This window comes from Chanodichthys erythropterus, chromosome 16 (assembly GCF_024489055.1).
Source record: "Chanodichthys erythropterus isolate Z2021 chromosome 16, ASM2448905v1, whole genome shotgun sequence".
Lineage (NCBI taxonomy): Eukaryota > Metazoa > Chordata > Actinopteri > Cypriniformes > Xenocyprididae > Chanodichthys > Chanodichthys erythropterus.
Window position 1 is genome coordinate 40,397,685 of NC_090236.1, and position 23,974 is coordinate 40,421,658.

The window sequence follows — 23,974 nt, forward strand, 5'->3', positions numbered from 1 at the left end:
TCAGCTCAAAATCCCCCACAGATCATTTATAATAGCTTGTCAAATTCGGGTGTGAGCAAAAACACGCCGTTTTTGTGTGTGTCCCTTTAAATGCAAATGAGCTCCGCTTTCCAGAAGAGGGCGGAGCTTTAACAGCTCAACAACAACAAAGCTGGAGAATCTCACGCAGCCAAAATGAGGAAAGTGTTCAGCCTTACATTGTTCAAACCGGAGTCGACACTGATGGAGAGACTCAGGAAGAAGTTACAACTTTTAGACGTTTCTGAATGGTTAGTGGATAAATTGATGTAGTTGCTGTGGAGTTGATTCAACTCATCCACTAGCATGTGCCGTCATGTTCATCTTTTGTGTTGAATTGACCCTCGTTTGGTGTAAAATGACGGCATGTCAACAACACTCGACTACAACAACTCTTCCTCTTCTCTAAAGCAGCCCAACATGGCCCCGCCCCCTTTGTTGCACGTTCTCGGGGGCGGGGTTTATGTAAATTTTAGCATTAGTGATGTCACCAACCTAGGAAGAAGCTCGTTGTAGTCCATAAACAGCGATTTCTGTAAAAGAAAATATCTCTCTTTTCATTGAACTTTGAGCGTCATAACTTTGCAGATGTTGTTTATGCTCAAACAGCAACATTACACACTAACTAAAGTTAAAAAAGTAAAATCATAATCAAGGACCCCTTTAATTACAATGCACTTGGCAATCATTTATTTCTCTCATAGCTCTATTTTACAATTTACAAACTAGATAAAAAAAGACCATAAATAAATGACATGTTTCATGTACCTAAATTCAAAAAATAAAAATGGAAGAGAAGGAAAACGATGACACAACCTTAAACTTGAAATGTCTAGATCATCTGGGGGAAAAAACGAGAATCGTTAGTGTTCTTTCAGAATAAACTACATTAGGAGACTTGGCACGGTACATTCTATTGGATTTCTCTCCTCATTCACATTCATTGCATATTCCAAACAGGTCCTAAACCGGGTCTATCGAAAGATGAAATGGGAAGAAAGCATTTCATATGAGAATGCGTCATATTGAGTCTCTCGGATTGGAAGGATGAAGTGAAACAGAGCACACTTGAAATGTTAACAGTTCTTTTTCTTCCCTTTTTATAAACATTCCTGTAATAAGTTTATTTTAGGTACAAATAACGTGCCTCTTCTTGCAGTCCGCATTCAGACCATTCAAATCAGCACTGAAATGGTTTCATTCGAGTCAAAGGACTCAAATAAATGTGGCGTTTTTTTTTTTTTTAGTTACAATCTCCAGCATTGGTAAGAAGCGAAGAACAGGATATATAGCAAACAACTCCAGTATGTTGGTCTCCAGAGAGCCGCCACAAACTTCTGCAGTCTTAGCACACATCATGTGCTTCTGTCCTTTGTGTACGCGCCTCAAAACAAACCTTCAAAGAAAACAGCAACACGCTGCACTGAGAGCGGAGAGTTTTTCCTGTCAAGAGTGAGACCAAATGAAAATGTTCATTATATCTCTCATCGAATCTCTTAGGAGACGACCGACTGCTCCTCGGGTTTGTTTGTCATGTTTTCAGTCTCCCGTCGTGGAAGCGTTCAGGGAATCATGGGAATTGAAGTCCTGGTGTCAAGTAAATGTAGTTATTGAAACCGCAATGGATGCGAGTCAGCGTCGGGTTCGACGGAGGATATCGCCGCGGAGCAGATGTGTGAAGGTGACTCTGTGAAGCAAGAGAGGGAGAGAAAATGATTATGATTCAGGGATTCAAAGCGCGTCCTGTAAACACACAAACGCAGCATTAATTGGAGTAATCCATGGAGTATGGAAACTGAAATTGCTCTGTTTGCTCTGTTGCTGGGGAGCCTGGGAAAAACACATTTGACATTTTTTGGCTCCGTTTTGATTTTGAGCTCATCCCATCAAACGGCACGGTTATATATCCCTTGTATTCATCGGCACTGGTTCTAATCCCAACTAATGAGCGGATAAATAACTGCAGGGGACAGAGAGGAAGTAGAGCAGATCCCATAAACACTGGGTCGGACTTTGTGCTTACCTTAGCTCAGCTCTGATGGAACTTCCAGCGAGGGAGACATGTGTTGATTTCACGGCCCGCCGAAGGTCTCCGGAGACAGAGAGGCGAGGAGAGAGAGGGCAGGGGAAAACCGTGGAGGCCGAGGTGGAGAGAGAAAGATGTAAACCGAGGGGCGATTTTTCTATTCCAACCCAAGCCGTGCGGAGAATTGCGGAGATATTCCATTCTGACGGTGGGGAGACCTGGAGACTTTCCAGAGCTGCTCTTCCATTGTGGACGCTGGGAAGATGAATGCCTCTGCGAAATCCCCGGAACAAAAGCGGTTAAGAGTGCATAAAATCTTTAGCTCCGACGCCTCCATTTCACGTGTTAAAACTCCGCATGAAATGGCAAAAAATCCAGTACTATTTATACATTTACTTACAGGCACACACATACAAAAAAAAAATCAAATAAGCGAACAGAGAAACTCCTTTGTAGTTTCACTGAAATGAAAAGTTTCCTACAATCATATATCCAGAGCATCGGTACAGCGCGACTCGGATGGCGTTATTGAAAGAAAAGTGCCGTGTCGTTCCTCTGAAATCTTTTTCTGTTTCATTTAAATTTAATTTAAAGTGCATGGATGAGGTAAATGGATTTTCTTAGAACCAAAAATAAAAAAGGAAGTCCAAAGTGTGTTTCGAGTTTGTGTGTTTCGATCCCATGGGTTCAGACAGGAACCATCCTGTCTTGCATTTGTTGCATCTGGGACAGCATTCCCTGTGCGCTGTTGAGGATCTTATCCTGGTGTGCGGCAGAAGAGATCCCTATCCTCGCCATGTCTCTGTTCCAACCAAACACAAGACAACAGGGGGTGAGAACATGTTTCATTTTCTCTCTGCAAACTCATTTGCTTTTAACATGAAATCTAAGAACTTGATCCTGCCTGAACATTTGAATGCCAAAGTAGAAGTTTTCAATGCTTGGCTGGCATCTGCATGTGACTACTGAGCTCATACGTCAGGACTGTGCATCCCTGAGCGCTGGGTTTCTTTCCCTTGTATTAGTCAAACTGAAGCCCGAAGCCAACATACACACATCACACATCTCCTGACACCTCAGTAGTGCCCAGTATTTTGGTCACGTGACTCACTCTTGTGTCATGTGGACCACAGCCTCTGGAGTGGTGTAGCCAGCAGCAGTGAAGTTGTCTCTGTAACGTTCCATGTTGATGGCCTGCAGCCAGTCGGCGACTGATCCCAGGGTGGATGTGAATTCTGGGCTGCTGGGCTCCAGGAGGGTGGTGTTGGGTCTAAAGAAAGAGAAAAGACTTAGTTAGGAGCCCCGAGAGCTTGGGCTGGCTCTGTGTCGCCCACTTTGAACAACGTATGAAAGAACTATAAAAGACTTTATAGCCGTGAGCTTCACTTCATTGGAACACGTTTATATAACACTGGCAGTCATGCGTTTAACATGCACTTGAGTGCCACGGCTGAAAACACATTTACAGCAAACTAATCACTGGAGAACATGGCTGACACGAGAAGAGGCATGCCCACTCAGACTGAGAAAACATTCTGAGCCAAGCTGATTTTAAATTGGACAAAGATGTTGAGCTACACTTTATTTTAAGCAAGATAGTAATTTATAAACAATAGTGTCGCTGGGTTAAAAAAACCTAATCTCTGGGTTAAAACAGCCCAATCGCTGGGTTAAAACAGCCCAATCGCTGGGTTAAAACAACCCAATCGCTGGGTTAAAACAGCCTAATCTCTGGGTTAAAACAGCCCAATCGCTGGGTTAAAACAGCCCAATCGCTGGGTTAAAACAACCCAATCGCTGGGTTAAAACAGCCTAATCTCTGGGTTAAAACAGCCCAATCGCTGGGTTAAAACAGCCCAAATGCTGGGTTAAAACAGCCCAAATGCTGGGTTAAAACAACCCATTCGCTGGGTTAAAACAGCCCAATCGCTGGTTTAAAAAAAAACAATAGCTGGGTTAAAAAAGCCTAATCTCTGGGTTAAAACAGCCCAATCGCTGGGTTAAAACAACCCAATCGCTGGGTTAAAACAGCCCAATTGCTGGGTTAAAACAACCTAATCGCTGGGTTAAAACAGCCCAATCGCTGAGTTAAAACAACTGAATCACTGGGTTAAAACAGCCCAGTCGCTGGGTTAAAACAGCCCAAATGCTGGGTTAAAACAGCCCAATCGCTGGGTTAAAACAGCCCAATCGCTGGGTTAAAACAACCCAATCGCTGGGTTAAACAGCCTAATCTCTGGGTTAAAACAGCCCAATCGCTGGGTTAAAATAGCCCAAATGCTGGGTTAAAACAACCCATTCGCTGGGTTAAAACAGCCCAATCGCTGGTTTAAAAAAAACAATAGCTGGGTTAAAAAAGCCTAATCTCTGGGTTAAAACAGCCCAATCGCTGGGTTAAAACAACCCAATCGCTGGGTTAAAACAGCCCAATCGCTGGGTTAAAACAGCCCAAATGCAGCCTAATCTCTGGGTTAAAACAGCCCAATCGCTGGGTTAAAACAGCCCAAATGCTGGGTTAAAACAGCCCAAATGCTGGGTTAAAACAACCCATTCGCTGGGTTAAAACAGCCCAATCGCTGGTTTAAAAAAAAACAATAGCTGGGTTAAAAAAGCCTAATCTCTGGGTTAAAACAGCCCAATCGCTGGGTTAAAACAACCCAATCGCTGGGTTAAAACAGCCCAATCGCTGGGTTAAAACAGCCCAATCGCTGGGTTAAAACAACCTAATTTCTGGGTTAAAACAGCCCAATCGCTGGGTTAAAACAGCCCAATCGCTGGGTTAAAACAGCCCAATCGCTGGGTTAAAACAGCCCAAATGCTGGGTTAAAACAGCCCAATCGCTGGGTTAAAACAGCCCAATCGCTGGGTTAAACAGCCTAATCTCTGGGTTAAAACAGCCCAATCGCTGGGTTAAAATAGCCCAAATGCTGGGTTGAAACAACCCATTCGCTGGGTTAAAACAGCCCAATCGCTGGTTTAAAAAAAACAATAGCTGGGTTAAAAAAGCCTAATCTCTGGGTTAAAACAGCCCAATCGCTGGGTTAAAACAACCCAATCGCTGGGTTAAAACAGCCCAATCGCTGGGTTAAAACAGCCCAAATGCTGGGTTAAAACAACCCAATCGCTGGGTTAAAACAGCCCAATCGCTGAGTTAAAACAACTGAATCACTGGGTTAAAACAGCCCAATCACTGGGTTAAAACAGCCCAGTCGCTGGGTTAAAACAGCCCATTCTCTGGGTTAAAACAACCCAATCGCTGGGTTAAAACAGCCCAAATGCTGGGCTAAAACAGCCCATTCTCTGGGTTAAAACAACCCATTCGCTGGGTTAAAACAACCCAATTGCTGGGTTTGTCCATTTTCAAACCAACTTGTTTTTAACTCAGCATTTTTTTAGTGTGGATATATTTAATTTTAAATATTGTATTAATTTTTTTTGTATTTATATATTTGGAAATTGCAAAAAAATAAAAATTTAATAATAAAAATGTAATAACTGAATAATAATAATTGAATGCAAAAAACTATACAAAAAATATTGATATTTTTATCATAGTAATTTATTTAAAAAAAATAGATTAATTAATAATAAAATTTAATTTTAACTATTTAAAAACAAATATATTTTGGAAGTTGAATAATAAATTCCAACACTTAATAAATTAATGTTATTATTATTATTATTATAAATTCAACTTCCAAAATAATAAAGCAAATAAGGCAGATTATCATAACACAAATGATAAAATTATTATAATAATTTATATAATAATTATTTCAAAAAAAATTTTCACAATTGTTTTAAAAAAAAACGGATTTGGAAACATCTCAGACAGGGAAAGAAGTGCAGCAGGACAGTGACCGGTGCACCCTCAGGACAGCTGCATGTTGTCCCCTGGCTTATGTGTCAGAGATTTTATTAATTACCTGGCTATCTCTCCTCCCGTCCTCTTCAGGCTGTTGGGGTTGCGGATGAGTTTGTCCAGCATGTTGACAATTTGGCTGAACTTTGGCCTTTCGGCACGTTCTTTCTGCCAACAATCCAGCATCAGCTGGTGCAAAGACACTGGACAGTCCATGGGTGGAGGCAGCCGATAGCCTTCCTCAATCGCCTTGATCACCTGACACGAGAGAGAACCAAACGGGAAGTTAAACACAACACTTCAAGATCCGAATCAACCTCGTCCATTCCTTATAAAACACTTACATCCTGATTACTCATGTCCCAGTATGGCCGCTCTCCGTATGACATCACTTCCCACATGACGATGCCGTAACTCCACACGTCGGAGGCGGAGGTGAACTTTCTGTACGTGATGGCTTCAGGAGCAGTCCAGCGGATAGGTATCTTGCCTCCCTGTGATTGATAGGTTCCTGTTATTTCCTTTCAAAAGAGACAGCAAACACATGCATCGAGGTTAATCACACACGCGCATGCACACACACACACACACACACGCTCTGCACTCAATGTTAGGGTTAGTTTGCTCATTGAAAGAATAGCAGCACTTTCTGTCAGAACAAGCACATCCATGCAGGTTAAACGCTGAAGATAACGGGTTAGAAAGCTTGTGCTAGGGCAAGTTCAAGGACAGGTCAGACTTACTCTGGTAGTGTAAGCAGCGTCTGGGTCTTCCTCCAAAACTCGAGACATGCCGAAGTCGGACACTTTGCACACTAGGTTACTATTCACCAGGATGTTGCGTGCCGCCAGGTCACGGTGGACGTAGCTCATGTCGGACAGATACTTCATTCCCGAAGCGATGCCACGCAGGATTCCCACCAGCTGGATTACAGTGAACCGCCCATCGTTCTTCTATGGAAGGAGCAACATTTACAGTTAAAAGATGTTTAAAAAATTAGTTCACTTTCCTAATTTGATAATTTGATAATCCAAGATGTTCATGTCTTTCTTTCTTCAGTCGAAAAGAAATGAAGGAAAACATTCCAGGATTGTTTTCCATATAGTGGACTTCACTGGGGTTCAACGGGTTGAAGGTCAAAATGTTCAGTTTTGCAGCTTCAAAGAGCTCTACATGATCCCAGACGAGGACTTATCTAGAGTCTTATCTAAAGAAATCTAAAAAAAATAAAAATTATATACTTTTTAACCACAAATGCTCGTCTTGCACTGCTCTGTGATGCTCCACGCATGATGTAATCATGTTGGAAAGGTCACGTGTGACGTAGGTGGAAGTACCGATCCAGTGTTTACAAAGCAAACCAAAAAAAAAAGGTAAAACATGGATGTCGGACGATTTTGAAGATGGAGGAGAAAATACGATTTTTCACCCTACCGCGGTACTTTCCAACATGATTACGTCATGCGTGGAGCATCACAGAGCAGTGCAAGACGAGCATTTTTGGTTAAAAAGTATATAATTTTTTATTTATTTTTAGTAAATGTCTGATGGTTTCTCTAGATAAGACTCTTATTCCTCGTCTGGGATCATGTAGAGCTCTTTGAAGCTGCACTGAAACTGACATTTGGACCTTCAACCCGTTGAACCCCAGTGAAGTCCACTATATGGAGAAAAATCCTGGAACCTTCATTTCTTTTCCAGTGAAGAAAGAAAGACATGACATCTTGGATGACATGGAGGTTAGAAAATTATCAGGAAATTTTTAAGCCAATACAGTAGTTCTAAACGACTACTAGATCATAACGATGTGCGCGGAAAACCCAACGAACAAAACTCACCCTGAGAAAAGCATCAAGGGATCCGTTCTCCATGTACTCAGTGATGATCATAACTGGCTTACCTGTGCAGAGAAATTAATAAATTAACTCGAATTAAAATGACATTTCATCATGTGCAGATCATTTGTAGATACATAATAGCACCTGATCGGATGCAGTTTCAGATTAGATTTGGTAAATCTGGGTACTGAACCAATCATCTGCTTAAATCACCTGTCTTCAAGAACAAAAACAGTCAAATCGTGATTCAAAACTCAGAGATTTTCTATGTTGTTGCACTTCTGAACGACACTTCCCAGTCAAGCCCTAAAGTGTTGGTTCTCCAGCCCCTCCTTTCTCACACTCCCCCTCTCTTCCTCTTCGCTCCTGTTTGCGAGTGGGATTTCTGTGTGGGTTTGTTTACTGAATGCGGCCGTTGCTGCAGGCTATCAGGACTGCATTCCCACATTACCTGCCAGTCAGTGCAGAGACAAGGCAATGCTATGGCAACGCAAGCCCCTCTCACGGAGCCAAAAGGATGGAGTGCAGGGGCTTCACAATAGAGGACAATGGCACACGCACACACACCTACACAAACGCATACACACTTCACCTCGGAGGAATCATTTCAGTGTTCTAGCGGTGCCTTCATTATGCAAATACAATCTTGCATTTAATGCCAGCGCATAAAAGACTGCGCCCACCAAGCCCGTCTGTGAAAGCTTTCTGCAGAGACGGCTGGCATCCTGTTTCCCTCCCGCTCTCACAGGCTTAGGGGCATTTTGTCTTTATTTATTTAGGACAATTTCTACATCATTAGTAATTTATTTAACAGGTTTAATTGGCCCGGTTGGAGGCGTAGGCTATGAGAGAGGTCTGCCATTGTCTGTTTGTAATAACAGTTATCCTGAAGACAGTACTTCTGCCATGCTGAGGATTATGGGAGAAGGGCTGCTAATGATAAACGGCACTCTAACGCTTCACACTAAACCTGGATATGCAACGGCAGTTCTGTTATATTATATTATAAGTTATGATCACTTCGTATCATGCATTTTCCTAGTTTTTCATCTGTAATCATCCTAATAATAAAATAAATAATAAAAAAAAATAATGAAATTAAATAAAATAAAATATTAAAATGAAATAGTAAATAAAATTAAAGTAAAAACAAAATAAAATAAAATAATAAATACAATTAAAGTAAAATAAAATATATAAAATAAATGAATAAAATTAAAGTAATTTAATTAATTAAATAAACAAAATAAGATAAAACAAAAATAAGTAAAATAAAATATTAAAAATTTAAAGTAAAATAAAATAAAATATAAAATAAATAAAATAAAAAAATACAAATAAAAATAGTAAAATAAAAATAAATAAAATAAAATAATAAAATAAGATAAAACACAAAATTTAAAAATTAAAATAATTAAAATATGATATAATACAATAAAATTGTAAATAATAAAATAAAATAAAAATACATTAAATAATGAGATAAAATAAAATAAAAATACATTTAATAATAAAATAAAATAAGATAAAACACAAAACATAAAAATTAAAATAAGTAAAATAAGATATAATAATAAAATAAAATTGTAAATAATAAAATAAAATAAAATAAAAATAAATTAAATAATAATAAAAAAATAAATAAAAATAAAATAAAATAAAATAAAATAAAATAAAATAAATAAAATAAAATAAAATAAAATAAAATAAAATAAAATAAAATAAAATAAAATAATAAAATAAAATAAAATAAAATAAAATAAAATAGGTCTGGTTAAGTTTGGTCCAGTTAATGTACTTGCACAGAAAACAAACTCAATGAAAATGGCAATTGGCTCTTGCAACTGAAAGGTGTTTTTCCATTCCTAAAGTTGCCATATTGACTGTTACAATTTCTCCCATTTAGTTTTTCCACGAGTGGTCTCTCTCCTGCTCCTTATAATGTCTCTGTCTTGCTCTCTGTTTCACTTCTGTACTCTTTCTCTCTGTGTAACCCATCTGTTGGCATTGTCTTCACTAATACATCAGAGAGGATGGGGATTTGCCAGGGCTGTCTGGAGAAAAGATGTGACTCAGTGGGATTGTGGGATTGTTACATGTCTGCAGAAGCCCCTGCATATGAATGCAGCTCTCTTCCATGCAGTCTACCAAAACAAACTTAAAAAACACACACACACACACACACACATCTTCATCTTTGTGTTTCTCTAGAGCTTCCCGAGCTGCCAGACAGCACAAGAGCCATCAGTGTGAGAAGACACTAAGGGTGTTCTTCAGTCCAGCTGTCAAATGCAAAGCCATCAAATGCAAATCACAGCTCCAAGCACACACACACACACACACACACACACACACACACACACACACACACACATGTTTGTTTTTGTGAATTGTGGGGACTTTCCATAGACTTCAATGCATTTTACACTGAACAAACTGTACATTCTATCCCCCTACCCTGCCCCTACCCCTAAACCTAACCCTCACAGGAAACTGTGCAAACTTTTACTTTTTCACAAAAACTCATTCTATATGATTTATAAACCCATTTACATTGTGGGGACCGCTGGCTGGTCCCCACGATGTAGGTGAACTCAGGTTTATATTACATCATGGGGACATTTGGTCCCCACAATGTAATATAAACAAAAGCACACACACACACACACACACACACACACACACACACACACACACACACACACACACACACACACACACACACACACACACACACACACACACACACACACACACACACACACACACACCAGGTTCTCTGCATATTTGTTATGCACAGTGAGGCCTAGCTACAACTACACTCTGGAGGTTTCTTAAACACACATATGAGAGATTCGACTTTCAATCAATAATGAGTTATTAAAAGGTTTGATGTCAGGTCTGCCAGTCAGCCAAGATTCCGTTCTGGTAATGGGAAGGGTGCATTACAAAAGACAGGGTTGATTTTCATCAAATCGGGGAACGGGGAGTGCGTCATTCCTTCAGCGTGGCTCCAAAAGGCATTTAAGATGCAAACAGGAGGCAGGCATCAACAGTAAAAAATGTAGAAGCAAAGTGGACTAATTCTCAAGCCAAGGCTTATGATGGCTAAAACTCAAAGTCGAAAACCTAAAGAAATGAAAACCATCAGATCTACAGCAGAGCTTCAATGGGTGGCCAAATAAGCTGACAACACAGCAAACAATGATTGTCTTAACAAGTATTTTTGTCTTGTTTTTCCCCTATAAATATGTAAACATCATTTTCGTCCTTGACATCCAATAAAGAAAGTTATGTGAGAGGCAAAATTGCATAAGATTTTTACTCCCATAATTTTAAACTTAATAGTTTTTTTTTCATTGCAAAGTTTAAATCTAAGTAAATTTAAGGAGGGAAAAAGAATATAAACAATATAATGGAGAATTTAATTTATTTGAGTAACAAATGTAAATATACAGTTCATGCATTATTTTATTTTATTTTATGTATTATTTTACTTCAATTTATTTATTTATTATTATTATTATTATTCACTGTATTCTTTAAAAAAAAAACTAATTTATCTTATTTTAGGTTTAGAATCATCAAAAATCATCATGCATCACTTTGTAAAAACGCTTTTCGTGAAAGATGGCTGTAGCACAAAGCTTGGATCAACAAGGTCACGATATGCAAAAGATACGCAAAACCAGAACAAATCTGTCTGAAAGGATGTGGTCAAAGTAAACGAGTAGCTCGTTCTCATTATAAACACTCAAAGGACTCACATTTAGTGACGACTCCCTCCAGTCGGATGATGTTGGGGTGGTCAAACTGGCCCATGATGCTGGCCTCGCTCAGAAAGTCCCGCCTCTGCTTGTCAGTGTATCCCGCTTTGAGGGTTTTTATGGCCACGCAGATCTCACGCTTTCCAGGCATTTTGAGACGGCCGCTGCACACCTCCCCGAATTCGCCTTTAAAGCGGAAAAACCAGGCTTGAATCAAAAATGTCTGTGGTACATAATGAGCCATGAGATACCTCTGGAACGGTGGGCTAACATTTCACTGTAACAGTTGTGGTCTAGCTACACTCAGTCTGAGACACACGGAAAGGAAAACAGCAGGTCATTTGCTCACCAATGCCGATGACCTTTTCAATCTTGATGCAGGAGGCGTCGATTTCTTTAGCGAATTCACGGACTGCTTGGTTGGGGTCCTCGTAGGTGAAGGGGTCCACATAGATCCGGACTCCTGTGGAGAGACGGAAAGAGATGCCTACATGTTAGGAGGTTGAGAGAAGAGGAGAGGAGGATAGCTGGCAGACAGACAACATGGTGAATATACAGTACAACATCTGTTTTCAATTCTCCTCCCCCTCTTGTTGGCTTCTGTCTGTCCACCACATTGAGAACATACGAACATACAACCTTCTCTTCTCCTATGCAACTTATTTTTTTCTTTAAGTTAGGTGATGCATACATCTTTGTGTTTATTTGGCCACTGCATTACCTGGATGTAAATGCCTCTCCTCGTCAGAATCCTGTTTGGCTTTGCTGTATTTGCTTCTCCTGTTAACACACAGATATGAGAAAGATTTTAATCCACAGAAAAAGAAAAATGACAAAAAAGACCTTTTTAATGTCTCATTGGTTTCTTTCAGACAGGAATGAATTCTTTGAGATTTAACAATGCCAGAAACTGTGCTCAGATGTATTTTTTTAGATACCAAATTATGCATAATTGCAATATTTTTGCATAAATTATTTGACTTTATTATTATTATTACAACACCTCTTAAAGCAGAATGTTCACTTTCAGAGGCTAATGTAAAAATGTTTAAGTTATTATTAGTAAAAAGAAAAATTCTCAGAGAAATCAGCTGAAACATTTCTACAAAACATACTCCCAGACTAACTGGCATATGTGTGAGTCACGGTGGGCGAGTCGCTGTAGTAGGTCAACAACCTTAAACCTTTTCCACAAAAATGGGTCTGTAAAAATCTGTAAAGCTATTGAAGCTGCACAGAGTGAGAGAGACTACATCATCAAAGCAGAAATGTCTGTTCATGAACCAAGTCCACTGGCCTTTCATCTAAAACCATTTAGAGATTGACAGATAAAGAACAAAAAGGAATGAGGTAGAATGACAGACGAGTAAACAAAAACTCATCAAGTGGCCAAAACCACCCCACCCCTCTTCTAAAAACATCACTCTCTGCCCGTCCACAATGACATAAACGAGCTAGAATGTGCCACCTTCAAAGTTACCATTTCACCCAATCACCTGCTGACCCCTTAGAGCCAACCGCTGACCCCGTTACATGGGTGCAGGTTTGAGAATAGAGGCAATGGAACGACCCAGGACGTTGCCCTAACCCAAGACTCCCTGCTGGGGTTGGGGTCACCTGCCTGTATATAGAAACGGGGGCTCGTCCGGGAATGCACAACTGCTGTTATTGTTTTTCTAAAGCGTTCTGGCGTTGACAAAGTCCCCCAAGGTTTGGGGCTAGAGAAGGAAGAAAAGGTTAGAGGGAGGGAGAGGGGCATATCCACAGGTAGAACAGGAGGAAAGGGCCAGGCTTTAACGCCTGAGTGCTCCGCAGAAGATAGAAATAGCTCTGCCTGCAGGGGTCCATGCCTTCGTGGGAGGAGGCCGTGCCATCAGCCCGAGCGGCCGGTACACGTTTATTTTAGGAACAAGGAGATTATCAGGTGTGCTATCCAAGTACAGAAGCAAGAAACCTTGCAGCTTTGTGTGGGGCTGTAACCCCCCTCCTTCGCCTCCATGATCGAGTGGTTGGTGTCCCCTCGAGGTAGAGAGGAGCAGGCCAAAGGTGAGAACTACTCACAAGGTGTAGTCCTGTCTCCCACTGAGGAAGTGCTTAATGGCTGCTTGGCCAAAACAAAAGCCCCATTCTTTAGCTGGAATTGTTATTTTCACCCTAAATGAGGGTGATGGTTCTCTTTGAGGATGTGAAGATGATTATCTCGGCTGATAATGATACAATGTTAAGCACTGCAAGAATAGATACTCTCCCTGCTGAAAAATCCAGCATTGCTGGTCACCAGCATAAGGTATATTTTGTAAGCTGGTCCCCAGCAAAGGATTCTGGTTGCTGATTTGCAGGTCCCCATCATGAGATGCTAGTTTGCCGGTCCTCAACATGAGAAGCGGGTGTGCTGATAGACAAGCATATGTTGTCTTTTGGGTGCTGATATGATTCCAGCAAGACCACAAAAATACTTGCGTATTTGTTAAAAGATGTTGAAGTCTGTTTGAAGTCACCATTAAGGTGTGTCATTATGTTTCACTACGTGACTTTTAGTTGGGCACTTGGCCCTTGACTTTGGTTTAATTAATTCTCTTTCAGCAATTGTTGAAAGTGCATATTTCATGCTCCTGTCTGCGATGACATACCTTTTACTATGTACACTTTTTAAGATCAGTGACTGACATCTGGATTTTGACATAGGAGTTCCCAGTTGACTACTAAATTCTTTAAAAACAGCAACCTTCAATTTTGAGTGTTCATTATCAATAGCTCTTTCTTAACAAGTGCTCTTCTCATAACTCCTGTTATTGAACAAACTGCTTATGATTATGCTTTTGTTTTGTAATGTACACAAGCTCTTTTTAAATGATTTGTGTACAGATCCTTTGAGACAGGAGACAAATCCTTTGATCCTTTAAAACGTTTCACCTGTTTCAGTTTTTACTTTGTTTAAAACTTCATTAATGTATTAAAAATAGAATTATGCAATACAAAAAACAAGCTTGTACCCAAAACACTGCTTGCTTGCATACAGACAGCTGGTCTACTCACACTCAACCCTGCAAGGCCAGCTTCACCAGCTCGGTTTTGATGGAGGACTGGTCCACCAGTTAGACCAGGACTATACCAGCATAAACCAGCCTGGACTAGCACTATACCAGCACAAACCAACATAAACCAGCCTGGACCAGCATGAAATTCATGCTGGTTTATGCTGAATTTTTCAGCATGTCTCAGGAAACTCTGATCGGACACAAAGGGAGGAGGCCTTCAGAAAGGGAAATGTAGCTGATGATAGTAAGAGCGTAGCTGACAGAGTTTGCAAAGAAAAAGTTGTTTGATTAAGGTAAAGCATGCATGACATTTCGCCCGTGGGAGTATGACAGCTGCTCTGATTGAGTACGGTACACAGACGTACACGTACGTGCACATGCACCGTCCTCCCTTGGGAATGGTACATGTTCCCTACGGATTCCAACACATGTGACACAGAGACCCGTAGCGGCACAGCACAGACTAATCAGGCAGAGCTGCCAGTGGCCTGTCACAATACTACTACCTACACCACAGGAAAAAAGAGAGCGAGAATGCTGGAAAGAGAAGGAGGAAGAGCCGTGAGAACCAGACTGATGGACAGGTAGAGAGAGGGGAAGACAGCAGGAGAACAACAGATAGAAAGACTGATAAAGGATGACAGACAGGGTGAGGGAGAGGTGACGGAGACGCCCACAGGGACGGGGGAGAGATGGAGGAATGCTTCCTGTTTCAGACAGTATCTGTGAGATGAATGACACTCAGTTGGGATGGGTGGCTTACCTGCGGCTGATGATGAAGACTCCGATGAAGATGAGTAAGAGAATCACGCTGCCAATCACAGACACCAGCAGCACAGTGGAGTTGGCACCATCCCCGATAATGGGAGAGGGAACTGAGAGGAAAAACAAAATTAAACTTCATCTTAAATATATAATTCTCATTTGGAGTGTCAGATTAAATTCCTCAGTTAGCCTAGTTTCATCAGAGAGGAACAAATCCTGTTTCTTTTAAATCGTTAAAACTCAAAAACATTCCACTCGCTACAGAGTTTGCTTTAAAGTGCTTTTAAAAATACTAGCGACTTTGTAGTGAGCAAACAAAGAAACTATCGTAAAGAAAAGGAAAACATACACATAGGCTATAATTATGTTACTTTAGAGAAATAGTTTCCGGATGAATGGTTGATCCACCCTAAAATTCAACAAAAGTCTCTAATTGTGGAAACAAAGACTTGTCATTGTTGGCTCACTAACACGCACACAGAAACTTACCTGAGTTGGTCATGAACTCGAAGGGGGCACTGAAGTCTCCGTAGCCAGCAGCGGTGCGGGCACGCACATGAAATACATAGGACGTGAGCGGGCTCAGGCCTTTGATCTCAGCACTTCGGGACGTGGTCTTCATTATGCGATAGCTGCGCTCATTTTGATCCTGATTGGATGAGAGAAACAGGAAATGTTGAACCAACTCGTGGGATTGGTCATTAGGATTGTTTTATTTGGGATCAAACCCTGATAAAACAAAACGGAAGAGGGATTTGTTTAAGGTCTGACACAGAAACTACAGCCAGGCTTTTGTAGGGAAAACCGCAGCCTTGTTGTACAAAAACGAGGTTGCCATCTTTGTTTTCACTCGCTCCCTTGGGTGTAACCTGAATTTGCTTGTTCAAAATTCCCCCGTTTCATCACTACATCCAAACCACTTAAACAATGTCGAGTTTGAACCAAAAAAAGCAAAGGAACTAAGTTTAATTATTTTTTTTATAATGTCCCCTAATGTTTAGCTTGTAATTGTTGGATCACAAAACAAGAACCTTTGTGTCTTGGTGTGTGTGTGTGTGTCAGAGTGTGTTTGCAATGGAAAACATCAGCGTGTAAGGGAAAGGAATCTGACCACTGCTGCAATCTGTAATCAGTCAGCCAGAGGAAGACACAGCGGGAGTAGAGAGGGGAGAACGTCGTTATCCTCTCTCTATCCCAATGGTCCACATGCTCCACCCTAGATCTGTCCATCCACCCCATGCTGTTCTGACCTGCTGGTTCACCAGTCGCCTGCTGCGAGTGTGAGTGAGTCTGGTCTGGCCATGAACTAAAAGACAGCTCTCTCATTTTGATGTACAGTACCTGACATCATACGGCTCATGTTAAGGACTTACACGTTGATTGCTACACCTTAAAGGGAGCCTATTATGCAAAATTGACTCTATAAGGTGTTTGAACACAGATGTGTATGTAAACAACCAGACTATAATGGTAAAAATCCACCCACTCCTTTTTTTATAATCCTCATAAATCATAAACTCTCCAAATGAGCATTTCCAGATTTCCGCCCACGACTGCTGAAAAACCCCGCCCTATTAGCTTAGCTCCTCCCCTGAGTGAGATGCACACAGTCCACCATGTTTATTTCCTCGCCAGAGCATTTACAAGCAGCATTCAAGTAAGAAATGTATTCTTATTAAAGCTACTGAAGTTATTCAGTCAAGAGCAGTAAGTAATTTTTAGTTTTTCTTTTGTTGTTTAGAAAACCAAATATAGACTGACTGTTTAGACTGATATGGCTTTAAAACACATGCAAATAATTAAGTTTCATGATAATGAAGAATTGCAATGTCACGTGAGCATAACTGCAATAGAGATGTTTTTTTTTTTTTTTTCGTTTTTGGCAGAGTATCCGATGCATGAGCTGTACAGGCTCCACCCTCTTCTGGAAAGGGGGTGGGGAGCAGCAGCTCATTTGCATTTAAAGACACATGCACGAAAACAGCATGTTTTCCTTCCACTCAAAAATGGGCATTTACAACAAGCTATAATAAATGATCTGTGGGGTATTTTGAGCTGAAACTTCACAGACACATTCTGGAGACATCTTATATTACATCTTGTTAAAAGGGGAATAATAGTTCCCCTTTAAACCATAATTTCAAAGCAGCATATTTCCCATTTATAGTACCTGACAAGTGAGTGACGTCACAAGGCCTAATCTTGAACTACATTTCCAGAAGTACATCCCTAATGCTGTCAGGAATGAGGAAACTCCTAAAAAAAGACCATCTTAAACCAGCTTGGATTGCAAAATTGAATCCAATCAGCATAGTTTTTCTGGTGAAGCTGGTTGACCAAGCTTTCTGGTTAAGAAGCCTCAGTGGGCTGTACGCCAAAATACAAAACACAGCATATGCTGTTGACCACATATGCTAGAAATATCTCATCAGGGCCAACTTTTGGAAACTGCTTTCCCATGAATCATCTCACCTTCTCGTAGTACTTGACCTCGTACTCAAGAATGACTCCGTTTGGTCTCTCGGGTTGCTGCCATGCCAAAGACACAGCGTGTCTAGTGATGTCCTTGGCCTGGATGGTGGTAACCGGAGAGGGAGCTGGAAGAAGAGAAAAACACAAAGAGAAAAAGCTTAGTGTTGCTAGGAGCACCCCGACCACCTAGCTGTTTGAAAGAAACATAAACACGTTAGTGCCATAAAGTAATGAAAAGGTATGAGATTGGAGATGTTTATGCTGTCAAACTGAGAAAACCTAAAAAAACAACAACTAAACGTTGGAAGCTACACAGGTTAGTAGTGATTACAGCTTCGCAACTCCCAGAAAAAGGATGGATCACCAAAGTGACTATTTCACCATCATCATTACGGATTCACTATGAGAATCAGACAAGTGCTTCTGCCTCTTTTCCTCCTCTCATAATTCCTCTTTGCTACTACAGAAGGTTCATTGATGTAGTCATCTAGGGAGCATATTCTTATCTGTAATCTTTAGGGTTTTATCAGTGACACTCTACAGTTGCCAAAGGGGAATTTAAGCCAGACCCTGAGACGATTCTGGCCTAGTTTCTCAGCACAGATGAAAATTATAATTAGAAACAGATCAGTGTTCAATATTTAACTTCTATTAACTTGTTTTTTACATTTCCTGTTGAAAATCGGGAAAACATGTTGCTATGCAGTGACTGACACCTTGTTAGAGAGCCCGACACCCATGCCGCGGACCCGGGTTCGAGTCCCGCTTAGAGCGGGCGGTTCGAACAGCAGGGGTTACACAAGAGAAATGTTATATTGTTACCAGTGTAATACTGATATGGCCCTTAGCAAGCACCAATAGAGAAAATCAGATCTGGCTTCAATGCTGTAGGGCATAACCCCGATATATGGGGTCATAAAAGCTAAGAACAGACAGTCAGGAGCGAAGGTCTGTTTGAAGAGATTTCTCTACAGGTGTGATGGCTATTCAAATCAGAGTTCACCAAGACAATGATGGAGAGAAAGACACTTGGAAGACCCCACACTACACACACAGTCCCCAAAGCCAGACAAAAAGGCACTTCCTGTCTCACACTTTCTCAAGAACCTGAAATTAAACACCTTGTAAAAGTTAACAGTCCACTCAGCGCAAACAAATGGGAACAGCCAACAAACGCACATACGCGCAATTTGACCCGACACGCGGTTTAATGTCATAAAAATCCATTCTGACAGACACAGGCAAGAAGTAATTAGAAATTTCTCTGTGGTGATATAAGACAGAGTACTTTCACAGACGGGAAGCTGATTACCGAGCTGATGACTGTGTTCGGTGTTAAAATCAACACATCAGCCTGTGACCAGATCACATGACGACATCATCCTGGTATTTAATGAAGTCATAACAGTGGGAATATCATATTTAACAATAACTCGTGAACATAAACCACACACTTACCCGCTTGGTTAGTGGTAACCGTCACAGACACTGCCTGTTCCGGTCCAGGACTCTGCTTGGAGACCCCATTGACGGCCCAGATCTCAAAGGTGTAGTTGGTGTGAGCCTGCAGGTCGTTTATGGACACCCGGGTGGCGCGAAGGCCCAGCTGCTGAGGGGAAAAATGGATGCCGTTGCCACAGGGCTGACAGCGCTGGCCGTCCGAGCTGCACCGCTTGCATATGACGTTATAAGCAAGGTCTTGCCTGCCACCGGAGGACGCTGGAGCCGTCCACTCCAGGTTCACAGAGGTCTCGTTCACATTGGAAATAAGGTGCTGAGGAGCAGATGGGGGCTCTACCAAAAGACAATAACACAGTTTAGAGATACTATGACAAAATATGCATGTGATTTATGTTTCATTTCTGCTACAGTGATGTCTGGAAGTTTCAGAACAAACAAAACAGGATTATGACTGTGGCAGAGATTGATCTCAAAATACACCCTTGGCAAGGGAATGTTCAATGGCAAACAAACACACACCCTTTTATTGCCACTGCAGGCAGATGATGTTACAGGCTATGACGGATACAAGTCTGTTTATGTGCTTGTGTGCATTAGCGCTGTTTTTCTCCGTGGTGTTTTCGTAAACCAGGCGCTGCTGAATTTAAAGATAATTACATTTATGACAAACCAGCACCACAGGCGACGCAGTGCTAGCTGTGCAAAAAGGAAATACACTAAACCCGCGCGCGAGAGAGAAAGAATGAGAGAGAGAATGATTACATCTCCATAATTGAGCAACTTGCTGATAGGGATCTCATAAATGCTAATTTGGTCGCCCTCGCTGCCATTTCTGGTATAGCAAAGCAATGACGTTTTTGTCTCTAAAATCAGCAGTATCAGGTTGACTTTCTCATAAAATCTGCCCTGAGGAACATTTTATTGCTCAGGAGTTGCTCTTTTATTGCTCAGGAGACTTAATTGAGTCCTCAGGTGTGTTATATTAAAGTATTAAGAAACTAGAATTCCCTCAGGTTTCTTCCTGAGGAGAAAGAAACATAGAAAGAAGTGTTACATGGATGAGAAAAGTTTGAGTTCAGACTGAAATCTAAACACTTTGGTATCTTGACAGCACAGTTTGAGACACTGTTGCAGTCTCTTTTGAAACTTCTTTTTGAAATTGTTAAGGTCTTCATTAACATGACAAAATCTGAAAGGCAAAAGAAATCCACCTTATTTTTCAACGTGGAAGTAAGCAAATTCTTGTGAATGTGTGAGACTTCCAATTCATTAGCCGCAATAGGTAAATAACTAGAAGTATATAGTAAAACTATTTGTACTATATAATTATATATATATTTCTGACTATATATCAAGCAATTCTGACTTTATAATGTGCAATTTTGACTTTATAACTCGCAATTCTGACTTTAAAACTTGCAATTCTGACTTTATATCAAGCAATTTTGACTTAACTTGCTATTCTGACTTTAAAACTTGCAATTCTGACTATATATCAAACAATTTTGACTTTATAACTCGCAATTCTGACTATATATCAAACAATTTTGACTTTATAACTCGCAATTCTGACTTTAAAAGGTTGCAATTCTGACTTTATAACTCGCAATTCTGACTTTAAAACTTGCAATTCTGACTTTATATCAAGCAATTCTGACTTAACTTGCTATTTTGACTTTATAACTCGCAATTCTGACTATATCTCAAGCAATTTTGACTTTATAATGCATAATTCTGACTTTAACACTCGCAATTCTTGACTTTATATCAAGCAATTCTGACTTAACTCGCAATTCTGACTTTATAATGCATAATTCTGACTTTATAACTCACAATTCTGACTTTATAACTCACAATTCTGACTATATATCAAGCAATTTTGACTTTATAATGCATAATTCTGACTTTAAAACTTGCAATTCTGACTTTATAACTCGCAATTCTGACTTTATAACTCGCAATTCTGACTTTAAAACTTGCAATTCTGACTATATATCAAGCAATTTTGACTTTATAACTTGCAATTCTGACTTTAAAAGTTGCAATTCTGACTTTATATCAAGCAATTCTGACTTAACTTGCTATTTTGACTTTATAACTCGCAATTCTGACTATATATCAAACAATTTTGACTTTATAATGCATAATTCTGACTTTAAAACTCGCAATTCTTGACTTTATATCAAGCAATTCTGACTTAACTTGCAATTGTGTTTATATCTCGCAATTCTGAGAAAAAATTCAGAATTGTGAGATAAAAGTCGCAATTACCTTTTTTACTTTTTATTTCATGGCGGAAATAAGCTTCCATAGGATTGGCATGAAATAAGTGTCTCATTTAAATTTCATTGCTTTCACGGGAAAAACAACTGAAATACTCAAAATAAAGCGCATTTCCTCATCTACCATTGGCCAGACAAGAAGATCCCGCCTCCAACTCACACCACTGGTTAAGCCAAAGCTGGCATAAGTAGCTGTGATAGACAAGAGTACTTTAACTATAAAGAAACTCCCTTTCATCTTTAAAAGATCTCATGTGAGATGTTTTTCATTCCTGTGGGTGGTCTCGAGCGCCACACGTTCAACATTAAACTCAAAGAAGTGAGTGAAGAGGACAAACATTCAAACAGGATGCATCTCATTATCCCTCCTTGAGATCTCCCCATATGGCAAAAGCCATTTTAAAATATCTCCATATCCTCCAAATCATTTAAACACTTCAAACACATATCTGACCCAGGTCTGGATTAGATTGAATTCCTCCTGGCTGAGCTTTAAGTGTAAATGGTCTTTAAACTCTGTTTAACCTGTATTAAGTATGTGGCTGCCGTACCCACCCGGCAGACCGGGGTGAAGCAAGCGCGCTCCCACAGTGGCTCGGTGCCACACACTCCGTGATTGACAGGAGCTGATTAAGTCGACTGGCTTCGCTGCATTTTAATACGATAAAGGTGAGAGAGAGGCAAGCGTAATGGGGTCGCTTCTCTCGCGCCTCTTCGCTGCCTGCCTGTCTCCTCACTCGCTTTTTTCCATCCCTTGCTACCTAGTGCCTTTTTATCTCATTTTTTCAATGCAGCTTTTAGCTGTTGAGTGTGTGACGGCTGCTTGTGGGTGAACGACAGACGGTGATATGAAAGAGAGCTCCAATTAGAGACGCGAGAAAGACAATCCGATACGTAAAATGGACGCCCGATAGGTGCACGAGAGCCCTCTCCCTCCCCCACCTGCCGTCCCTGATCATTCAGATCTGGAAAACCTATTAAATCTGACACCATGACCACATCTGGCCTGGGTGCCTCTCTGCCCCTTTCCCAGAGATCTTTAATATATTTATCACGTTACGCTTTTTAGATCACCCCGGCCTAAGCATGTGAGTGCACAAACGTGAGAAAGATTTGACGTGTGTGTTCGTTTTTTACGATTAACCGTGTCGTCTTGGCTCAGAGCTGTGAGTGCGCTGGTCTCTATTTAACGAGCAGAACACTGTTATCAAGTCTATGACTCACCTCAGGCTCTGACACACATATCTATCTTTACTCATCATGACAGGGATCCTCCCAACCACACACACACACACACACACACACATTTTCAGTCAGTCATGAAACTTTTTGATTAGACAATGCAGGAATAAAAGACACAAAATAACATCCGCTGCAATTAAACGTCCAATAATTTGTCACTGTCAAGTGCAGTTTTTTTTTGTCCTTAACTTTGCAAAGTAGCCTTTAGGAAAACAGCTCCACTGGTGTGTGAAGTGAACAGCTGCAGTCTGGTACAAATCCATGCAGGCGGTGCTGGTTCTCCTGACTGATATGTGCTTCCTCAGTTCAAAATCCCTGACCTTGTCTAATGATTACTCGTGTCCAGGGTGGTTTGTTTACGTCTGTGTTTTTAGCCTCACACAGCCCGGCTTTTGAGCACGAGCATAATCTGGTCTGCATTTGATTATTCTGGCCAAGAACAGCACACTTAAACAGGAAGAGACCATCTGTAAACCCTAATGTTCAAAATAATGAATTGGTTTGAGTATGGCAAACTTAGATTAAACAAATTAGTTCAGTCAAATGAACTTTTATGGGTATTTAGAATTTTTTTTTTGAGTTCACAGAACTTATGTATTTTAAGTAGTCTGAGCTGTTTCATTGTTTTGAGTTTTATGAACTAATTTCTTTTAATTTAGATGAACTTAAATTTAACTGAAACTGGGCCGGGATTTCTATTTCCATGTGGCTTGGCCATGGCACTCAAAAATTATTATTGTAATATAAGTTATAACTATTTAAGTTTCTGCTAATAGAAATGTTTAAGTTGAGAATACTTAGTAATTTTAAGTTAAATGAACGAATTAGCTTACTCAATATTTTAAATTAAGAGCAATAAAAATGTACAAAATAAAAGTCTTCAAAAATAAAAATTAAAATTAAATAAATCAAAAGGTCTTCGTCAGACAAAGTAACCGATTCAATTTACTATTAATAGTCACAATTGAAAAAAATAAATAATACAAAATAGAAAATGCCAGTTCTGCTCACTTAAACTTTTCTTAACCTAAAAATGTTGATGCAACTGATTATTTTTTTAATTTATTTTGAGTTTTGCCAACTTGTTTGGGTTTACGGTGTAGCTAAAATGTAAAATTTCAGACATTTAAAGGTGGGTAATTATGAAATGTCTTTAAACTTTTCCATTACATATTTCTAACAAACTCAAATTTAGCATGTTTT

The 23,974-nt window shown here is 40.2% G+C and overlaps 1 protein-coding gene across 3 annotated transcripts in view; it reads right to left on the minus strand.

Moving 5' to 3' along the window:
• Window positions 1-599: 599 nt before the first annotated feature.
• Window positions 600-23,974, minus strand: part of epha4a (eph receptor A4a) — a 48,603-nt gene continuing 25,228 nt past the window's right edge. The window contains exons 5-18 of one of the 3 annotated variants that reach the window (XM_067364223.1): window positions 19,245-19,580; window positions 17,787-17,911; window positions 15,804-15,963; window positions 15,313-15,424; window positions 12,233-12,291; window positions 11,861-11,974; window positions 11,512-11,697; window positions 7,745-7,806; window positions 6,650-6,859; window positions 6,251-6,427; window positions 5,971-6,164; window positions 3,156-3,314; window positions 2,042-2,846; window positions 600-1,705 (exon numbers count right to left, since the gene is read on the minus strand). In XM_067364223.1, coding sequence (XP_067220324.1) covers window positions 2,732-2,846; window positions 3,156-3,314; window positions 5,971-6,164; window positions 6,251-6,427; window positions 6,650-6,859; window positions 7,745-7,806; window positions 11,512-11,697; window positions 11,861-11,974; window positions 12,233-12,291; window positions 15,313-15,424; window positions 15,804-15,963; window positions 17,787-17,911; window positions 19,245-19,580 — 2,009 coding nt within the window. In that variant the 3' untranslated portion in view covers window positions 600-1,705; window positions 2,042-2,731. Of the gene's footprint in view, window positions 1,706-2,041; window positions 2,847-3,151; window positions 3,315-5,970; window positions 6,165-6,250; window positions 6,428-6,649; window positions 6,860-7,744; window positions 7,807-11,511; window positions 11,698-11,860; window positions 11,975-12,232; window positions 12,292-15,312; window positions 15,425-15,803; window positions 15,964-17,786; window positions 17,912-19,244; window positions 19,581-23,974 lie in introns of those variants that run through there. The other 2 variants (XM_067364224.1, XM_067364225.1) reach the window with 2 other exon arrangements.